Consider the following 21586-nt stretch of genomic DNA (forward strand, 5'->3'; position numbering starts at 1 on the left):
ATCTTTATATGTACAAATGCATATGTATTCATAACAACTCTTTTCAATATTTGAAACAGAAACTCAAAATCCTATTATTCAAAATAAAAAATATAGAATTCCAAACTTACCAGAAAGACAATTGTTGCTGACATCTAGCTTTTCCAAAGACACAAAATGAAAAAGTGGTACAATTGTTGCTAAACTAAAAAGAAAATGTAACAGTCTATTGAAAAAATTGACAAGCATATTCTTAATATAATTCATTTGAAGTACAACTCATTTACGTAATACAATTACATAATTACAAGAAATTATATGCAATTATCTATAATTGCACAATACAATGCAGTACAATTAAAACATTGAGTAACAGTGTTTATTAAAAATGTAAAAAGCCTAAGAATGTAAGTAATCCTATTATAAGAAATTGTTGCTCATTTCTAAAGAGAATTTACCATGGAACATTATAATAATGGAAGATTTTGATTCATTTTAAAAAATTAGTGTCAAACTGCAAATTTCAGTCACAAATGTGTATTTGCTTTGATGTGCATTTGCTATTCAATTCAAAATGGGTAGCTACTTGGTTATTATTTTATTTTATCTTTTTATAAAGCTAGTTATACAGAAAATACATTAATTTTTTCCAATCTTTAGTTTAAACACATGGCTTAAATCTTTAAGGAACAAACTTTGGAGGGAGGGGCTTACCATAATTTTTTAAAGTTTTTAATTTAAATAAAACTATATCACATCCTCCATTTCATCACTCTAGAGCACAGCCAATTTTTTTATTATTATTTTTATAATCTTACACACATAGAGGGCTGTGTGTGTGTGTGTGTGTGTGTGTGTGTGTATGTGTGTGTGTGTGTGTGTGTGTGTGTGAGTGTGTGTGATGTAGCCCAGCTGCATCACAGTTATGGAATCTTTGGTTAGGGAACATCCTGAGAAAGGTTCAGAAAGACTGTAATACTCAGAATTATTTATGAAGCAGTTTCTCCTAGAAGTAGCTGTACAAACAAGATAGAAATACTGTCAATATCAAGGGACATTTTACCATGAAAGGGAGAAATATTTTAGGGTTCTATTTCTAGACAAAAGTCTAGAGGTAACTAGCGACTACTGGAAGGAGGAAAATCAGCCTCTCCCAGGATTTAGCTGACTTATTATTTGTTCAATGAAGAGTATAAACCTTGAAGCTATATAGCACACACAAACAAGAATCAGCTCAACAGATTGTGTGTGTAAAAATATATAAACACATATAAATAATAAGTCCAGAAAGAATAAGGTGGAATAACATTATAAAATCTTATATCAATAGAATGGGTTTAACCTTGCCATAAGTAATTTAAAAATATATATTCTCATAATCTATGTTTGCTAAATTGTAGTAATGAGATTATTGATATAAAAATTCTTCTATTTATTTTCCACATTATAAAAATTTTCAAGCAAGGAGTATAAGATGATCTTTGACACATAACATATATAGCATTTCATATATAGTGTTTTCACAAATTAATTTCATTCATGATGGACATTTCTTTTGAAGACAGGTCAATCAATATTTTGTAGCATAAAAATGCACTACTATAATTATTTCCAAATTAAAAACACACCAGTTTACCTGACTCTTTAATACAAATACTTATTTACCTAAACTTATTATTTTGATAACTGGAAATGACTATGTAGTTAACCCTTCCTATTAACATTGTAATTCTGTAATTGTCCATAACATTCCTAAAGAAGAGTTGTGTATAAAAATTCTCTGTCAGTTCTCTCTGTGTCTTTCTGGCTGTTCCTCTCTCTCTCTCTCCTCTCTCTCTCTCTCTCTCTCTCTCTCTCTCTCTCTCTCTCTCTCTCTTTCCCTCCCTCCCTCTCTCTCTCCCTCTCTCTCTTTCTTCCCCTCCCCCTCCTCCTCCCCTTCCTCCTCCTCCCCCTCTTTCCATCATTCTTCCCTCTCTCATAAGTATTATTCTAAGGTCAGAGGCCACACACCAGCACTGTGCCTTAAAACCTCCTGGGATCTGGCACAGACTCACCCTTGTATGCACCTTGACTCCTCCCTTGTACTATCCTGGACTGCATTAGTAGAGGGAAAGAAGATACTACTGATGGAACGTAGACGACATAATGAGGCTAGAAGAAAATGCCTTTCAATATTGTCACTCCTAAGTACAATCCAACCATTCATTCTAATCCTGTGTGGTACTACTTCTGGAATAGAGGCTTGTGGGTGACTGGGGTAGAATAAAAAAATACTAAGAGAAAATATGAAAAACATTGGCCCTACAAACACTTTTTTTATACAACATAAGAGTACAATTGACTTAAATGTCACATGGATGTGACAAGAAGAAATGCAAGAGAGGATAAACAAATGAAAGGCAGAGAAGAAGCAAAGTGGTGGATGGAAATGAGGAGGGACGCAGGGCAAAATTAAAACATCCTGGTTAGATAATTATGGGATTTAAGTCCTAATACTATATTGTTTCATGCCTAATAATGTTATTTGATAATTTTTATAGTAAGTAATTTTAGTTCTTTATGTGACAGTATAAAAGACCATGCATTGTTATTTTTGTAACTTTACTAATCTTAAGTCATTGTCTTTTCACTAAAATTCAATAGCTACTGAACATTTCACCCATTATAATATGGTTACTCTGTTTCCTCCAGAATGTTTTGTGTACTTCTTAATACTATATGGTGAAATTTATTTGAAAACATCAAAGGAAAATAATCAATGCAATCTTATAATATAAAAACAATATGACTTTTTCTACAAAATCAATTTATGTAAATAAGCATCTGCTGTGGTCAAATATTTCTGTAATATGACATTTTATTTTTTCATATTGCAATTCTTTTAAAAATTATGATTTGAAAATTGTCTTTTTTTGAAATCTAAATCAAGAAAGTGGATATTCATGATTCTTTATGACTATTTGTTGTGATGGTAGAAATATGATTATAGATTTCTTTTTCTCAAACATCTATATTTTTTTCCTTTACTGACATTTCATGAATACTTTTTCCAAGAAAATTCAAACCAGAAAGACAAAGGGACATTAGTGAAAACCTAATACCATTTGACCTTGTCACATTAGCCTTGGGCATTAAACGATATAAATTTCAAAGACGACAAAAAGCACAAGATTTGTACATTGAACACCCAATGGATAAGTTTCCACTCTGCTCCCATTTAGAGTCTCAGGACAGTTTATGTAGCCAGAGTCTTCTAGTTAGGACTGCACTCAGTCAAACTGAAACCATTCACATGTCTTAATGAAAATTTAAAACAGAAGACAGGATGAAACAAGTATTCTAAACAATATTCACAAAATAATGTTCTTTATATGTATTCCATTTGCTTGGAAAGAAAGTATGTGAATGTATAATCTCTTCCTTGTGATGAAAATAGTTAGCAAAAATACATACATACATACATACACACATATATACATACATACATACATACATACATACATACATATTCTAATTACTAATTCCAAAGATGTCTGTACAAGTGCATTTTAATATCTGTATTATAAATTCATAGTTTTTAGAAATGGACTCAGACCTATTCCCTATCTGGATGACATCTGGACTTTGGTAATTGGAAGGAAGGCAACAGCAGCCCATTGACACTTGGGAAGAAGTTAAGACTCAGACAATGAAAAGAAATGCTCAGTTGTCAATTGACTGGGATGTCACAGGTCCAAACCACAAACCTGAACTTCCCTATCCAAACTTTAATATCCAATATGTGGCTATGCAGAACACTGTGACATAGATCATAGGTGAGAAAATAAATCTGCTGAGAAAAAAACTAAGCCTTAAGATTATTTATATATTATGTCATTAGGAAATAATTTCATTTCCTCTTGTGACTTCATGTACTCCAGCTTCACTAATAACACATGCTGACATATATAAAGCATTTGATAGCATAATATATGTTTTAAAATGTGACAGCATTATTATAAATTCAATGTGTTATGTGTAATAATTATATGTAATATACACTTTTGTTATATTTTTTGTGAGTAATAATTTCATAAGGGCATTTTTTAACAATATACACTGTACATTGACTATTCCTCACATACACCCACATCCACATTCCTACCTGCCCCTTTGTCCATAGACAAGTTTGTCTCTATTACCATGCCATATATTCATGCATACTAGTACTTTTTACAAAATCTAGGCATCACGGATGAAAGAAAACCTAATGCTTCTCTTTTATTTTAATTTATTTTTATTTTTTGGTCTGGATAACATTTTGTGCAGAAAAGCTACAAAGGTTAAAACATCTCTAAGACAGTTTTTATGACACATGCCCCTTGTTGTTACAGCTCTCAATACAACAAGCCCCACCTGGGTATTCAAATGTTATATCTAAGTAAACAAAATTTGAAATAACAATCACTTAAAGGAATTATTACAATAATAATTATCATCTCTAAGAACTGAATTGATCCAGCTGAATAATTAATTATCTTTGCAACAGATAAGTGACTATCATCTGAGAGTGATATAGCCAAAGCTTATCCCCTGAGCTCATTTTAACTTTGAGAGATAAGGATGTTTGATTGTATGCTTAAAGTGGTCAAAGAACTAAAATTTTTTTAAATTTTTCTTAATTGGAATGTTTTCTAGTAGTTAGAGAACTACTTCTGTCCAGAATGTACACTGTGCCCATTTCTGCATGGTTTACTACATATGTCTGAGACAAACGTGCTCCTTTCATTTGGGGATCATATTTACTGTAAAATGATCCTATGTATTCATGGAGGTCGAACGTACTTATTCGGTTTCCATTGATGGATCTTTCTCCAATCCAAACAATATCCTCTTAAATGCAAGTCAGCTTTCATAATTAGATCTGATTAAAACAAGCTAAAGGGATTTTAAAATGTATACTCAATTTTTAATTCTCAAAGATTGATATATAGCTGTTCAATCATTTGATATAAACATGTCCAAAATATGAGCACTATTTGGCAATAATTGAGAGATAATTTTATGAAACTTCTAAGCCCACACCCATATTTGTCCTTTCTCCTTGCCCCATAGAGCATCATGTGACTCAAAGAATACATTTCTTGTTATAGATAGTCCAACCACTTTCCTCCACATGCCTGTGGTTAGCAAATTAATCATAGTATAGCCAACGGGTTTCAGTGAAATATTAAGAACAGGGAGAAAGAAGGAAACATATTGTGGTGATATTGTGACTTTAAAAAAATGATTCTGTCCAAATATACAAATGTTTGGCCATCTCTGATCTGTCTTTGGATGCAAGTACTTATTTCATGTAGTGTTAAGACATGTTAAGAATTTAAGGGTTACATTATATCTTTCTCGAATTCAAATGTAAACCCATTTTAACAACTACAAAAGACAATCAAATTGAAAGAAGATTAAAATCCATTGTTTGATGATTTAATAAATGCCACTTGAGAGACATGAGGCATCCTTCTGAATGAAGTTCCTACATTCTATATTTTTCAGAGATTAAAACATACCTGCCATGAGATAGCTCTACAAGTATGTTTCAGAGAGGGGACCAAATGAGGAGAATAAACTGATAAAATTTTACTAAAAGCCTAGGGTTAGTCTGCTACTTTGCTTTTAAAACGCTACTATTATCTTTATATACTGTGTACCGATTAATTTTGATGAATCCTGATTTCCAAATTTTTCTAGTTGTTTGTACACGTCACGCCACAATTTTCAAATAATTATTATTTGAATCCATTTCTAGAATAAAATGTATTCTTACCTGTTTTGTGAGATGCTTAGATATTGTAGTAAAGGCAACCAACAAGAAGAAAGTCCTTCCACATTTGAGATACTGTTGTCATCCAAATGCAGTTCTCTGAGCAGAACGTGATTTCTTAAGGATGGAGGCTACAATGAAATATACTCTGTTACTTGATAGCAAGTAAAATATCTTGTAACCAAAGCTTATAATATATACATTCTGGTAAAAATAGATTCTACCAAAACTTATAATATATACATTCTGGTAAAAAATAAGCCATAATTCAGATTATATTATTGTGAGTCTTCCAGTATGAATAAAATGCATCCAGAACAACATTGTTTTTATAGTCTTTATAAAATAAATTTTATAACAAAATAAAATTTAATTTCAAAATAGATAATTGTGGTCCAACTTATAGGTAAAATAATATTATGATATTCTATATCTTAGTATTCTGAGAATCTTATATTAAATTAGATTTATAAGACATTATAAGCATTTGGGGTTTTACTAAAGAGCTATAAAAGTAAAATAATGAAAATAGACTTATGAGCGAGGGAAATATTACTTCAGAGGAGATAATAGAATGTATGTAAGGGAAGACACTGGAGTTGGAGGGACAGATACAACTAGTGATGTGTGGAAAAATCATCAGGGAATCTAATCAAAAACAAGAAATGAGTTTATTGATAATACCCAGTATAGGTAGATTAAGCTGCTCCCAAGGAGTTACAGGTTATTTAATGAAAATGCCAGCTCCAGGACGGCTCCTTTCTTCTTCTTCAGGTTGTTGGCCCTTAGACAATATAATAAAACTGTTGCAATTGGCTTTGCTGCTCTTGATTGTCAACCAGAAGCAGCTGGTTAAGAGCCTACTGGTATAGGCTGTAGCTAGCTTGGTCACATGATGTAGAGAAATAAAATGTATCTAGGCTGGAGCTTCATGCTGTGTAGCCTTCAGAATGCTGCCAAATGTTATTCAGGTTTCTGAGAGAAATTTGTCATCAACCTTCACACCCCACTGTGCTCTGTGTTCAGCAATACTCATAAGACTGGTAGGGTGAACACAGTAGTTCAATAGTGGCACATCTGTTATTGGCATAAACTACTTTCTGATTGAATTTGATGCCTGCTCTATAGGGGAGAATTACTCTCTGGTATTGTAAAGCTGATATAAATCCTCATAGATGGAAAGTTCAAAAGCTCTAATGGGAAAGGTACTGTTGCTGTTTTGTTAACTAAACAGGATGTGCTTCTCAAAAGTACCATATCAAAAACTAAAGTTATTATCATATAATATTACTGCTGTCAGGTTCAGAAAAGCTCGGTTCTACATTTGTGACTGGGGAGACTCATAACAGATCAAAATACAGAAAACGAATTAGAGCTTAATGCCCAGCCATAAATGGGACATCTATGGTATTCTCCCCAAGGCTCATGGAAGGTCTAGAAGGAGCAAAAACAATGTTGGCACTTGAGTGAATGAGGTGGAACCGTGTGGAACACTGACTTGAGGGCATGCTCAAACACATAGCAGCTCTGATTACCTTCACAAGGTCTCTTCAAGACTAGGTATGTCAACACCTACCTAGTCATTGAATGGGAGGTGTCACATGGAGCCCTATCATTCTCTGATGATTTCTTTGCAGTTAATAGTGGGGTTTACATGCTACCATAAAAAAATCTAGCTATATTCCTGTTCACAAACCTAATGAAATCTTCTTTGTGTCTCTCTACTCCCCTCCCCCCCCACACACATAAAGAAATTAGTTACATGGGCACCTAGTTCAAAAGGGAAATAACTGGCATTGGAAGCAGATAAAAGATGCTAATATGTTTTGTAAATACAGTAAAAAAATGTTATGTACATGTATGAAAATATCAGAATGAAACCCATTATTATGTATACTTAATATATGCTACCAAAAGCTAGAAAGTAAAAAAAAAAAGGTAACTTGGAAAGAACATACAGTTGCATGGTTAAAAAATAAGAAAAGAATTATTGAAATTTCTTTCAAAGTGTATGGTAGATATTTCTATTAAAAGAAAGATATTAGTTACAGAAATCAATTACTTTAAAGAACTTACCTCTGTTAGATAATTTCCCTGCAACTTTACTATTTGGAGCAATCCACAATTTCCAATGCCATCAACTTCAGTAAGATGGTTATGTGAGCAATTCAGGTAGATTATGGTGGGTACTTCACAAAGACCTTTAGTGCTGATTAACTGATTATGGTCCACGGTGAGTTGTTGAAGATATTTCAAAGACTCTAAACCACCTGGAATATATGTTTTCTAATATCACACTTGTATTACACATTCAATTGATATTGTAATATAATATCATGCAAAGCAGCATTTGGGGAAAAGTTTACATCTATATCCATACCTGTTTTTTTTTTGTGTGTGTGTGTGTGTGTTTCTTGTTTTTTTTTGGGGGGGTGGTTATTTTTTTGGTTTTGATTTTTGTTTTTGTTGTTGTTGTTGTTGTTGTTGCAGTTTTTTGATTTTTGTTTTTGTTTTGTTCTGGTTTGTTTTTTTGTCACACAGAGTTTCCCTGTAAACTCAAGTTGCCATGAAATTTGTTACATCATTTGAAATGCTATCTTGAACTTCTACTCTAACCTCCCAAATGCTGGGACTACAGACATGAGATGCTGTGCCAGGCTTGGAAATACAGTGTTTAGTTACATAGTTATATATCAATTGAAAACAGAAAATAATTGTTAATACATACATTGAGCAATAAGAAGTTTGAAACAACAAAACAAGGGAAATTGTTCATCTCAACCAGAATTTTATTTGAACTCAGAGTGGCAAACATACAGATTTTTATTATTTTCCAGTGTCACTCAACACAAGAAAAATGAATAAAATATCACATTGCAGGAGAGATAAAGATATTGATAAAAGAAGCTGAAATGTCACAGCAGAGGAAACAAAAGGGCCATTGGGAGGAACAGAGAGGAAAAGGAAAAAGGATTCATATGACACACAAGAAAATATAATGGCACATGCCTTTAAATTATAAAAGATACTTTTATTGATACTAAATTACATACTGTATATAATGCCATGCATAGTTACCCAAACTATGGTGAAAAGAGGCCATTGCTTTGGCAGAGGTGATATCACTGGAGACCTGCACACTACAGACATTAACAGCCTTATCAAGATAAGAGCTGCAGTATAGTGGAAGGCAGGAAATGGATATAACCATTTGTGGATTTTTAGTGATGGAAAAAAAAGCCTTTAAATGATGCACAGGAAGACGAACAGTGTCAACTAACCTGGACTCCTGGGAGCTCCCAGAGACCAAACCACCAAAGAACATACACAGACAGGTCTGAGGCCCCTGACACATGTGTAGCAGAAGGCTGCCTTGTCTGGACTCAGTGGGAAAAGATGTGCCTAATCCTGCAGAGACTTAATGCACCGGGGTCAGGGGTTACGGGGATTGCTTCCATCTCAAAGGCACATGGGATGGGAGTAGGGAAGGAACTCTGTGAGGGAGATCAGGAATGGGAGCAACATTAGGGATGTAAATAAATAAATAAATAAATAGATAGATAGATAGATAGATAAATAAATAAGTAAGTAAGTAAGTAAATAGATTAGGTAAATCCACCATGATAAATTTATTTTTATACAATTTTAAAGTCTTCTGTGTATTAATCACTGCATATGGTGATACATGATGAGAGTATTTCCAGTGCATTTTGTATGCTGAACATATATTCTTCCATAATCTCCCCAAAACAAATTTTAAAGCATTTTCCTTTCCTTCAGGAACAAAAAATTATTCCTGACCATTTATTGTGAAGGGGGCAGAGGTTTAAGAGATACTAGTACCATGGCTTTTATCAAGAGGAAAGGTTTGAAGGTACCAAAAGAAGACAACATCATCCTGAATACATCAGGGCACAGAACACAAGCCACTAATGGTTCTATCTGATAAGAGGAAACACTGATATTCCAATGTAAAATGTAAGCCTAAACTTTAATTTTTATTTATAAATTTTGCTTCCAGTGAATAACATGTACATTTGGTATGTATATACTCTGCTTTTAACCCATAAATACCTGATTGGTATTTTGGTGCTAACCAAAGACCTCAAGGGCTCCAAACAGAGGTAAATGATAAATGTTTGAGGGGAGGAATATCAAAACTTCTGAGTGATCACTCACACTATGTGTAGGAGCAAATTTCCATAATTTCCACTATTGTTGAGCACATTCATAGGTATGAAATCGTAGGAAAATAGAAAATCTGCCTTCAATTATTACAGACAATTAGAGTTAAAAGTATGTGAAGAATGACTCTCATTTCACCATATTATTTTGTTTCAAAAATATCTATAAGAAAGCTAATTTGAATGTAATGTACCAGATGCAATGACAAAGATAGGAAACTTTACTGTAGATGAAAGGAAATATTTAAAAGTTACAAATTTCATCTAATAAACTGTAACCATTTATCAATTTAATAAATAAAATTTTATGATCTCAAAAGTGTTTAAAGCATATATATGTGTATATATATATACATATTCATATATATACATATATGTATATTCATATGTATATTCATATATATATTCATATATATATGAATCAAAAGAGCAGGGTACAATTGATCTGATCAAGAAAATGCGAAAGTGGCAATCTTTAGGAAATGGGGAAGGACATAAATACAGAAGGATGAAGGAGAGTAAAATAACAGTAAAGACATCTCAAATTTGTAATGAACCATTCTATTAATTATTTATAAAAAACTATATTACATGTAATACAGTCACATATATACATATATGTGTGTATTTATTTGAAAGTTTTTGTATCTAGGTTGACAATGATCCCTCTAAGATCCAGTAACAATCTAATAAACATCCCAATACCAGGTAAGAGACACATTCATTGGAGTTGTTAGCCAGGTGTGTCCAATATACTCCCAAAATATACAGTCTATTGCTATTGCCCTTTGTTGACCATTACAGGTAGAGAGAAAAATCTCTATTGCTGAATATTCCATGGATTTCAGACACAGAGTTCAGAAGTTCCTTATCTGGAGATGACCTTAATGGCCTCTCTTTAAAGACTAGCATTCATGGTCCCAGAAGATACAATGCAAGCTTCCAAATTAGGTAAGTAACCAACAGCCCTACCCAACTAGAATGTCTATGAGTGACAAGGCCCAGGGTGATAAAAAAAAAATCCTAAGGGTGCAGTAGTGACAAATAGCCTTGGTGCTAACCAGCAGGTTTCAAATTGGCCATAAGAGCTGCTCAACACAAGGTAAACCATATCTGGTTAGAAACCTAGCCAACTATGCCTGGCAAGTGAATTCATGGATCTAGGAGGAGAACTTACAACCACTACCATATCAAAGCAGCATAATCCCTAACTCCATTCTAAACACTTGCTCTTGTTTGTATATAGTTAAGTTTAGTCCTCACCTCTCATCAAGGCAACTTCTTGCCACAGGCAGGGACCATTAAAGAAAAGTCAAAAGGCAGATTTGTGGAGTTCAGTCCCAATGGATAGTTATATCTAGAAAATACTCCCTAATGCTCAGGGAACACTGCAGAAGAGGTAGAAGACACACTGTAAGAGCCAGTGGATCAAGGAATATTCATCCCAAACAGACAAAGGAAAGACCTCCAGGTATCAACTGTACATGATCAATAGGCAACTAAAAATGCAGAGTGCAAAAAATAACATCCAGCAAGAAGAGCACACCAATTGGTTTTTATTCTGGAAAACATACACATGAATAACATTATTGAGACTGAAAAGGTTACATTTGGGAATATATATGTATATACATATATACATGTTGCAACAATTTATAAAAAGGGGCCATGATTTTGAAAGAGAGTAAGGGTGGATATGCAAGAAAGTTTGGAAGGGAAGGAAAGAGGTAAATTAGGAATGATAGTATAATTTCAAAAATAAATGAAAAAGGAGAGCTTTGGTCTAGGGGTAGGGACATCATTTATTTCATGAAATTCTTACTTTGAAAGCCTAGAGACCTCATTTTCATTCTTATAACCCATGTAAAGGAAATCAGCCGCAGTGGTGTACACTTGTGTCCCAGTACTGAAGATGCAGAGACAGGAGGCTCCCTAAGCTAGTTGGGGAATCTCAGAGCAAAGAGATTTTCTCAGAAACATACCAAGCAAGCAAACATATCAACCAAGCAAGCATCATACCAAGCAAGCAAGCAAGCAAACAAAGCTTGATAGTACATGAGCAGTCACATGCATGTTCCCTTATGAAACTGTACAAACACGCACATGCACACACACACACACACACACACACACACATACATGTGCACACACACCAGAGATGGGGGTGGAGATCATCATGAACTATTGCCTTGATTTTCTATGCATGGATATACTAGTCTGAGTTCTACGGTCCTTGTGTACTCTAAAGTTGGCTGTTATTCTAGGCACGATGTTTTGTTTTACTTACTGCTGCTTGCTCCTTTTATTTATGGAGTGCATGTTATTTTTATTTTTAAGGTTATTATAAACAATACTTTAAAGTACGGAGAAGAGTACTTCAAAGGATTAGTACTACAATAATGAAATATATACAGTAAACAAGAAATTAAATAGATACAAATCTACAGATATAGAATCTGTTATCTTCAGGAGGAGCATATTTTCAAGGAAAGTATATTAAGTATTCAAAAAGGACTTATACAACAGATTAAACAGTAACATGATCTAGTAAATATATTAGAATCAAATAAAGATAATAAAGAAATAGGAAGAATGTTAGTTAATTTGTAATTCATACTTTTCTTCTTTTTATCTTATAAAATTTTAAAAAACAAGCAATAGATAAGACTAAAACAAAAGATACTTGAAGGTTACTTTTGTTAACAAAATGTAGATTCACCTCAGAAAAGCCTCGGGAAGGCGTTATCCAATCAAGTTGGCCTGTGGAGATGTCTGTGGGCATTATCCTGACTATATTAACTGCTGTGAGAAGATCTGTCCATTGCGGGTGGCACCATTTCTTCAGCAGGGCATCCTGGACTGTTTAAGTGTGGACAAAGGAGGCTGAATACTAGCATTCAGTATTCAATGTTCTCTACTTCTAGGATGTGGATATAACATGAGTAGCAACTGCTTCAAGTTACCACTGCCTTGATCTCCTTGCAATGATGGAATGATTAGGCAGATAAAATATTTCTCTTTTAATGTGCATTTGTCATAGTGTTTTTTTTTTTCTTTTCAGTCGGACAGGAAATGGAGCTAAGACAGTACTGCAATGCTCCTAAGAAAATTATTTTTTCCTAGTCAAAATAGCAGATAGTTCTTTTTCTCTATCAAAACCAAAATAAACAGCCACATAAACCCTCAAAAACCTCTTTCAAAAGACTGAAAAAAAAATAGAAAGGGTTACTAAAGAATTCGTGACTTTATTACATAAGGAAATTCTTTCAAAATCTCTTTGAAAGTCTCCCATCCTGGAGACTATGCTTGTACTTAAGCCAAGTGTGTCTTTCAGGTGATATTACTGATTATATTAATGAGTGTGAAAGCTCCTGTCCGTTGTGGGTGGCACCATCCTCTAGGCAGGGAATCACAGAATATTTTACTATGGAGACTTTCCTGTCACCTGAAAGAAATCCTGAAATAAATAGCAAAACTAGGGATGTAAAAATAGTCAGAAAACTTTTGTTGAATACAATGTTGACATCTGAGCTATCTTAGTTCCTCAGAGGTTATGTCCAAGGACTTTTCATCCATACCTACATAGCTCAGATGAGTTTAAGAGTTTTAACTTCAGTGCAAAATCCTCAAGGATTCTAAAAGAAGTAAAGAAACAAGAACACTGAAGTGGGACGCATGAAACTTCTCCAAACTATAAATACCTGCCATAATTTTTCCATAATTTAGTCAAAAACCTATGGTCAGCATCTTCTCCACTGGCTAACCATAACAGTAGATTTTTTACAGTACACTAAGGCATTGTGCCTTTCAAAAGGTGATCTAGTGCCATCTAGTGGAATCCAAAGATCACTGCATGTTAGTGAAAACATTTCTACAGGAAAAATGTCTAGAATTTTTACTTTAATCCCTAAATAATTCAAATATGTTTTTTTTGGGAAAAGGGTGATCTTGATATATTTCTGGCACATCTGGCACAATGACTTTGAGCTTTAGGTTCATGAGTTGTGTTGCAGGTGTATGGCATAATTACATTATAATCTCAAAAAAAATTAAAATAAGGTAATAGAAGCCAGGCAGTGGTGGCACACACCTTTAATCCCAACACTTGGGAGGCAGAGGCAATCGGATTTCTGAGTTCGAGGCCAGCCTGGTCTACAGAGTGAGTTCCAGGATAACCAGGACTATACAGAGAAACCCTGTCTTGTGGGGGAAAAAAAAAGAAAAGAAAAAGAAAAAAAGAAAAAAGAAGGAAAAAGAAAAAAGAAAGTAATAGGGTGAATTTCAAATCTCAAATCCTGACTAAGTCATTTGCTAGTACTGTAACTTCAACTGGTTTACTCCAGTATCTGGGATTTGACTTTTTTAAGTGTGTGTAGGAAGAGTTGATTCATCTGTATGTATTTCATAGGATCGACATGAAAAGCAAGTGAAATTGCACATGACTAAAGTATTTGGACAAAGGCTCCCACTTTCTGTTATATTAAATTATTATTCTTTAAATGAGAAATAAAGTTGCTTTTCATAAAATATGGAGTTATTTTCCAAAATAGTATAATTTTAATGTTTCTGTTGAAGTCATTGAGAGCCAACATGAAAATTAAAGAAATATAGAACACTTGATCATCACTTGATTGTAAATTACCTGTTTTTCATTGGCATTGCCTATTAAAAAAACATTTCAAGAAAACTCAAAGTCTAAAGATTCTCTGTAAGCTAATTTTAGAAACATTAACCATCAGTGACACACTTCTATTCCAAAATTGTTTCTTCCTCTCACAAATAGAAAGCAAATGTTTTACCAATTTTAGGCAAAAGAAGACATGAATTATACAAATCATACAAAACACCCCATTTTTCTGCAGGCCAACCAATATAAATTAAATTATGAATATAAAATTCCAGAAAATAAAATACAGTTTAAATAGTAAAAATAATCCAATGTCTAGTCAGATAAAACTTAATTCTCTAAGTATAACTTGAGCAATAAACATTCGTGTGCTCAAGTTGAATATGTACAAAGGAGCCTAGACCATGTCAAACTCTTTTCCAATGACAATGTCCCAAAAAACAGTGACAAGAGTTTCTAGTAATATAAAAACATGAACAGTGCACTTTATATTACTATGCAGTTTATACAAAAGTGCTTACTTCTAAATAAAGGGGCTTACCTATTCATGTCATTTTCTAAAAATAGTATATACTTTGTAATATATAGAACTCTTGACACTGCCTCTCAGTTCACAGTTAAACATATTTCAATTATGGTTGTGTAATATGTATATTCCCATAGACATTGTATACAGATATATTCAAATATCAAATTCAGTAATAATTTAAAGGCCAGTTTGTCATTTGAGTTTAACATTATTTTATAAAATAGTATCTCTTATTTTAAAATTAACCTACATACTTCATCATGTCTCCATACTACTGTATTATTTAATTTATAGAAAATTAATTTTAATTTCAAATGAATTGCTTTAAAGAGATTATTGGTAAAATCACTATCCTTGTCCACTTAATCCAATGAAAATCAGTAAGAAAGATTAGCTAGAGTGAGCATGTAGCAAAGAGCAAAGATGGTGGGGGCCTAGCAAAGCATTGGCAACCAGCTAAATTTGCAACCAAAAATATAAAATAGCATGGTTTTCCTGCCAATTTTATTTCACCTCCTTAAAAAATATTATACAGTCGAAATGTAACTCACTGACTTATAAATACTAATCCATCTTTGTGCTCCTTCATGAGAGTTCTTAAGAACAATAATTCACCCAAATGATAAAATCTATCTTTCCTATTTAGCTTGACCAGAATTTCTAAGTTGTTCCTAGAGATGAGAAACAGACTCTGCTGGTCGTCAGGAAAGCACTTGCAAATATACAGTCTCCTCACACTCAATAAATACAGCATTCTCGCTACACCCAACAGACAGCAGAGACATCTCAGCCTTGTTTGCTCTGTACTACAGAGATACCTCAGCCACATCAATTAAAGCTGTGGCAGTTTTCACATAAATCTTATAGATATCCTGTCCCAGGAAATCCATTACTTACACAAATTCCCACACAACACTACTGCCAATAAAAATGGCAAGTCTACCATTTCTTTTAACAAATAGCTTCTGCTTTTGTTTTTGTTGTTGTTTCATTTTATTTTTACTTTACTCTAGTATTCTAGTAACACATTATCAAGGCTTTTAACATTTTCATCAACGAAAAGTCATTTTTCCTATATGTATTTACACTAGAATTCCATTTGGGAAAATTCACTGGTCGTCTCAGAATATGTGGTAGAAGAACATAGGAACAGAATATGAGAGAATCTTTTTTTCTTTTTTCTTTTGGTTTTGATTATTTGCTTGTTTGTTTTAAGTAAATCATTTAAGATGATTGAAAAAAGGTAGCCTTGAAAAACAAGGATGTTTTTCTTTCCCAAAATAAAATAGAGGGTGTTAACTGATGGATAGTACTTAAATCCAACTGCCCGCTTCCACACAGAAAATTACTGAAGAGATGAAGAGAAATACAAGAAAATTTTCCATACTGGACACTTTTAGCACAAGAGGGAATGAGTTAAAATTAGCGTAATCACATAATCCAGGCTGGGTATATTTGTGCAGAGAAAGTCTTTGGGAACTGAATCAATGCACTTGGTGGACAACCTGTGATTTATCAAGAGAATGCCTTGCTGAGTAAAATGACACAGCTGAAACCTTAGAAAAAAAAATGTTGTTAATCATTACCAATGATAATGTCCAATGAGATACGATAATGTTTACAATAAAAGTAACACGATCTTTTTGGAAACAGTAGACATTCAGTCTCAAAGCAGAAAGCAACGGCTACACAAAGCAATATATTTTTATTCACACATTAACTGCCATTTAAAACAACCCCTCCAGTCTAAAAATAACCAAATAGACAGAAAGCCTAAATGACATAACTGAATAGATCTTATAGAAGACAATGGTTTCTCAATGAAAAAATATTCAGCCTCCTTTATTTATTAAACTTAACACCAAATACAAATGAAAAGAGGCCATGCAATATTTGAAGCAATAGAAATGCAAGTTTTTCTCTGGCTATGAGAAAATGACAAGGAAATGTGAAACAATAAAGATTAAGAAACCCTTTAAAAAAGAAATCTAAATCTCAACCTACAGCTCAACCAACAGCTACAGAGCCAATTAAAATATGTATCAGAACCTGCAGAAAGGAATATGTGGATGTTTAAATGGATACAATGAGAACAGCTAACCTCAAGCTCCTACCACAAGAATATCCCAAATGTGATGGATGATACTCTTCAGCTGTAGGCCAAAAAAAAAAAAAAAAAAAAAAAAAAAAAAAAAAAAGCCCTTCTCCTTAGGATGCTTTTGTAGGAGTATTTTATCACAGCAATAGAAAAACGATCCACTCCTCTGTTGAAAGACATCTGAGAATATTCTCATAGAAACAGGGGGAGGGAGGATGGGATAGGGGGTTTCTATGAGGGGGAAACCAGGGATAACATTTTAAATGTAAATAAAGAAAATATCCAATAAAAAAAAGAAAAATGATCCAATACATACATGTTTATATTGGCATATAGGAATTGTATATATTACATATATATTTTATATATAATACATATATATATATAACATAAAATATCAGAACAGAGGATTAGAAATAAAAAAAAACCACAATTTCAGAAACATAGTTATGGGCATTAAGATACGCCAGGTGCCAGGAGGCTAAAGAGAAATTAGTAGTCTTAGTGAAAGAGGAAGGGATAAATAGAACACCAATAACATGCTCTAAGATCAATAATTGAAAAATGGGACCTCATAAAGTTACAAAGCTCTGTAAGGCAAGACACTGTCAATAGGACAAAACGGCATCCAACAAATTGGAAAAAGATCTTTACCAATCCTATATCTGATAGAGGGTTAATACCCAATATATACAAAGAATTCAAGAATTTAGACTCCAGAGAACCAAAAAACCCTATTAAAAATGGGGTACAGAACTAAACAAAGAATTCTCAACTGATGAATACCGAATGGCTGAGAAGCACCTAAAGAAATGTTCAACATCCTTAGTCATCAGAGAAATGAAAATCAAAACAACCCTGAGATTCCACCTCACATCACTCAGAATGGCTAGGATAAAAAACTCAGGTGACAGCAGATGCTTGCAAGGTTGTGGAGAAAAAGAAACACCCCTTCATTGCTGGTGGGATTGCAAGCTGGTGCAATCACTCTGGAAATCAGTTTGGTGGTTCCTCCAGAAGTTGGATATAGTACTATTAGAGGACCCAGCTATACCACTCCTAGGCATATATACCCAGAAGATGCTCCAACATGTAATAAGGACACATGCTCCACTATGTTCATAGCAACCTTATTTATAATAGCTATTTATAATAGCCAGAAACTGGAAACAACCCAGGTGTCCCTCAACAGAGGAATGGATACAGAAAATGTGGTACATCTACACAATGGAGTACTACTCAGCTATTAAAAACAATGAATTTATGAAATTCTTATGAAATGGATGGATCTGAAGAATATCATCCTGAGTGAGTAACACAATCACAAAAGAACACACATGATATGCACTCTCTGATAAGTGGATATTAGCCCAGAAGATTGGAATACTCTCAAGAAAAAGGAAGACCAAAGTGTGGATACTTCGTTCCTTCTTAAAAGGGAGAACAAAATACCCATGGAAGGAGTTACAGAGACAAACTATGGAGCAGAGACTGAAGGAAGGACAATCCAGAGATTGTGCCACCTGGGAATCCTTCCCATATTCAGTTATCAAATCCAGACACTATTGTGGATGCCAGCAAGTGCTGGCTGACAGGAACCTGATATAGTTGTCTCCTGAGAGGCTCTGACAGTACCTGACTAATACAGAAGTAGAGGTTCACAGCCATGCATTGAACTGAGCACAGGGTCTCCAATGAAGGAGCTAGAGAAAGGACCCAAGGAGTTGAAGGGCTTGCAGCGCTTTAGGACAAACAACAATATGAACTACCTAGTACCCTCAGAGTTCCCAGGGACTAAACCACCAACCAAAGAGTACACATGGTGGGACTCATGGCTCCAGCAGCATATGTATAGCAGAGGATGGCCTAATTGGTCATCAAGGGCAGAAGAGGCCCTTGGCCCTGTGAAGGGGAATGCCCCAGTGTTGTGAAATGCCAGGGGCAGGAAGTGGGAGAGGGTGGGTTGTTGAACAATGGGAGGGGGGAGAGAACAGGTTTTTTTTTCTTGAGGGGAAACTGGGAAAGGAGATATCATATGACATGTAAATAAAGAAAATATCTAATAAAAAACAATCAGGAAATAAAAGAGAAAAATATTATTTCAAATGCCAAGAAGTGAAGCAAGTACAGGGTCAGTGAAACCAGGACAGAGAAGTGGGTTTTAAATTCCTCAGTGGAGTTTAATTCACTTCTATAGGGAAAGAAACAAAGAAATGAATATCTTAACTTCAGTGACTAATGACTACTTATTTAATACACATGGATCGTATTGTTTTAATATATATTAAAATAATGCAATTTTTCTAATCTGGATGAAATAGGTAAAAAAAAAGTAAAATATGCAAATGAAGGATACTGTTCTACAGTGCGTGTGTGTATGTGTGTGTGTGTGTGTGTGTGTGTTTATGACAAATGTCTTGATTGGATTGGAACTCACTATTTGGGCCAGGTTGTTTCAAATTTCTGGGTGTCTTTACCACTTTACCACTGAAATATGTGCTTCCAAGCATGACTTACTTTGCATTTCTCATTGGTATACATGTGTGTGCACTTATGTGTATATAGTGTGCATGTCCTATGCATGTTAAATAAGTAGATTGCATGTGTGTGGGAAAATCTAAGTGCCAGAACTCAGTGATAAATCTAATTTTGGAATCTAGCTTATAGTGAAGATCCCTGTCTTCTCCTTTGGTTACTGGGATTACAGGTAGCTTTCTGTAGAAGTAACTTTTATTCAACAAATGTAACTGTCATCTTGGAGGCTTACTGCTGAATAAGGTCACCCTTTCTAGTGCTTTCTGAACTCTAGCTGGCTGGTTCTACTCAGCTGTTCTGGCTCAAACTCCTCTCCAGGAGACTGATTCAAACTGGATTCTCCTGGCTTCTTAATGAATTTCTCTGCTTGGAAAAACTGTCTCTGAATTCCACAAATGGAATGGCACTGACTACACTAACTGTATGAACTGAACAGAACTGCAGGAATTCACCTAAATTCAACTGCATTCAACTGAATTGCACTTCACTGCATTCAATAGATCTCAACTGGGCTCCACTGCATTGCCTGAACTCAACTGAACTGCCCTCACTGAACTGCCCTCCCCTCCTGATTCAACTCTGTGCTGCTCTTAAGTAGCCTCTTTTTCCTGTCTGTTCTCCTGAGAGTTGAGCGCATCCTATCTCTGACTCATTCTGTCAAATCTTTCTTAGATTCATCACTTTATCTGCCACCCAATTAGTCATCACTTTTAAACATGGCTGCTTCCTTCTACAAACTTTACCTTCATTGCATTGTGACACAGGGATTAAAGATGTGTCATTTCAGCCTGATCAATCAGACCTAGAAGGTCTTTGGATGTGATTCCATGCCAGAGCAGCCATATTGCAGGATTAAAATTCCTCTATAGATTCCCATGCTGATGTAATATTTAGATGGATTCTGTAATCCAAACTCAGGTCCTAAAGCTTGAACTGCAGGCTCTTTTCCCCACTGAGTATCTCCCTCATATCTTCCCAGGATTTAATATCCTTGGAGATCAACCTAAAGTGCTCATGTTTGCTAGGCAACATTTTACCAACCAAAATATATCCCTAGTTCTTGGAGGGGCTTATTCTAAAAAGGAATGAATGAAACCAAGTACAATTATGCAAAATAAATGTTTGAATATTAAAACTGGCCTTACTGATTCGAGTGATTTTATTATATGAAAGTTCCAGGCTTTGGAGATTAGTGCATCCATCGAAACCATGAATAGAAGTCAGCAGATTTTTATTAAGAAGAACAACAGAGAGATTTTCCAAATTTTCACAACTGATAGTCTCAATGTGGTTTTCCTAAAGCAAAGAAAGAACAAATACATTAATTTTATCTCAATGTTTTACAATATAATAGCTAATCATTTCAAAATTATTAAGGTTGAGACAATGTCTAAATAGACATGTCTCTAATTTCTAAAATAATCATGCAAATAGCTATATGTCCAGGGGAAAAATTAATTGTTGCACAAGAATATTTGCATTTGCTTAATAGTTTTTAAATATATAGAAAATAATGCAAAAAAATATTTTGAATAAGCCAAATGATCACATTGAAATATTTGTTAGTCATGTTGCTTGTGCTCTTTGATGGGAAGATATTGATGGTTAACCTGAGCTCCATCTCACTATTATTCCTGAGTATATTACTAGGCAGGATAACTTTCCAATTTACTTTGCAGCTCTCTGACCTGTAGGGACCATGCTTCCACAATGTACTTCAGAAACCCACTGATACTCTGCTCCTTCACCAGAATCTGATGTAGATGCAAAGTTCATGAGATAATGGCATAGAAGGATGATATCTTGTGCTCTTTGAGACATGAACTTATCTTCT

General features: G+C 34.2%; 1 protein-coding gene across 9 annotated transcripts in view; it reads right to left on the bottom strand.

Annotated features, from left to right (window-relative positions):
* Positions 1–21586, bottom strand: part of Lrriq1 (leucine rich repeats and IQ motif containing 1) — a 200863-nt gene that overhangs the window by 148759 nt on the left and 30518 nt on the right. For all 9 annotated transcript variants that reach the window (XM_031349424.1, XM_031349417.1, XM_031349418.1 and 6 more), the window contains 4 exons: positions 20898–21048; positions 7856–8049; positions 5783–5910; positions 111–184 (listed from right to left, as the gene is read on the bottom strand). In XM_031349424.1, coding sequence (XP_031205284.1) covers positions 111–184; positions 5783–5910; positions 7856–8049; positions 20898–21048 — 547 coding nt within the window. The remainder of the gene's footprint in view (positions 1–110; positions 185–5782; positions 5911–7855; positions 8050–20897; positions 21049–21586) is intronic.

This window comes from Mastomys coucha, unplaced genomic scaffold (assembly GCF_008632895.1).
Source record: "Mastomys coucha isolate ucsf_1 unplaced genomic scaffold, UCSF_Mcou_1 pScaffold4, whole genome shotgun sequence".
Lineage (NCBI taxonomy): Eukaryota > Metazoa > Chordata > Mammalia > Rodentia > Muridae > Mastomys > Mastomys coucha.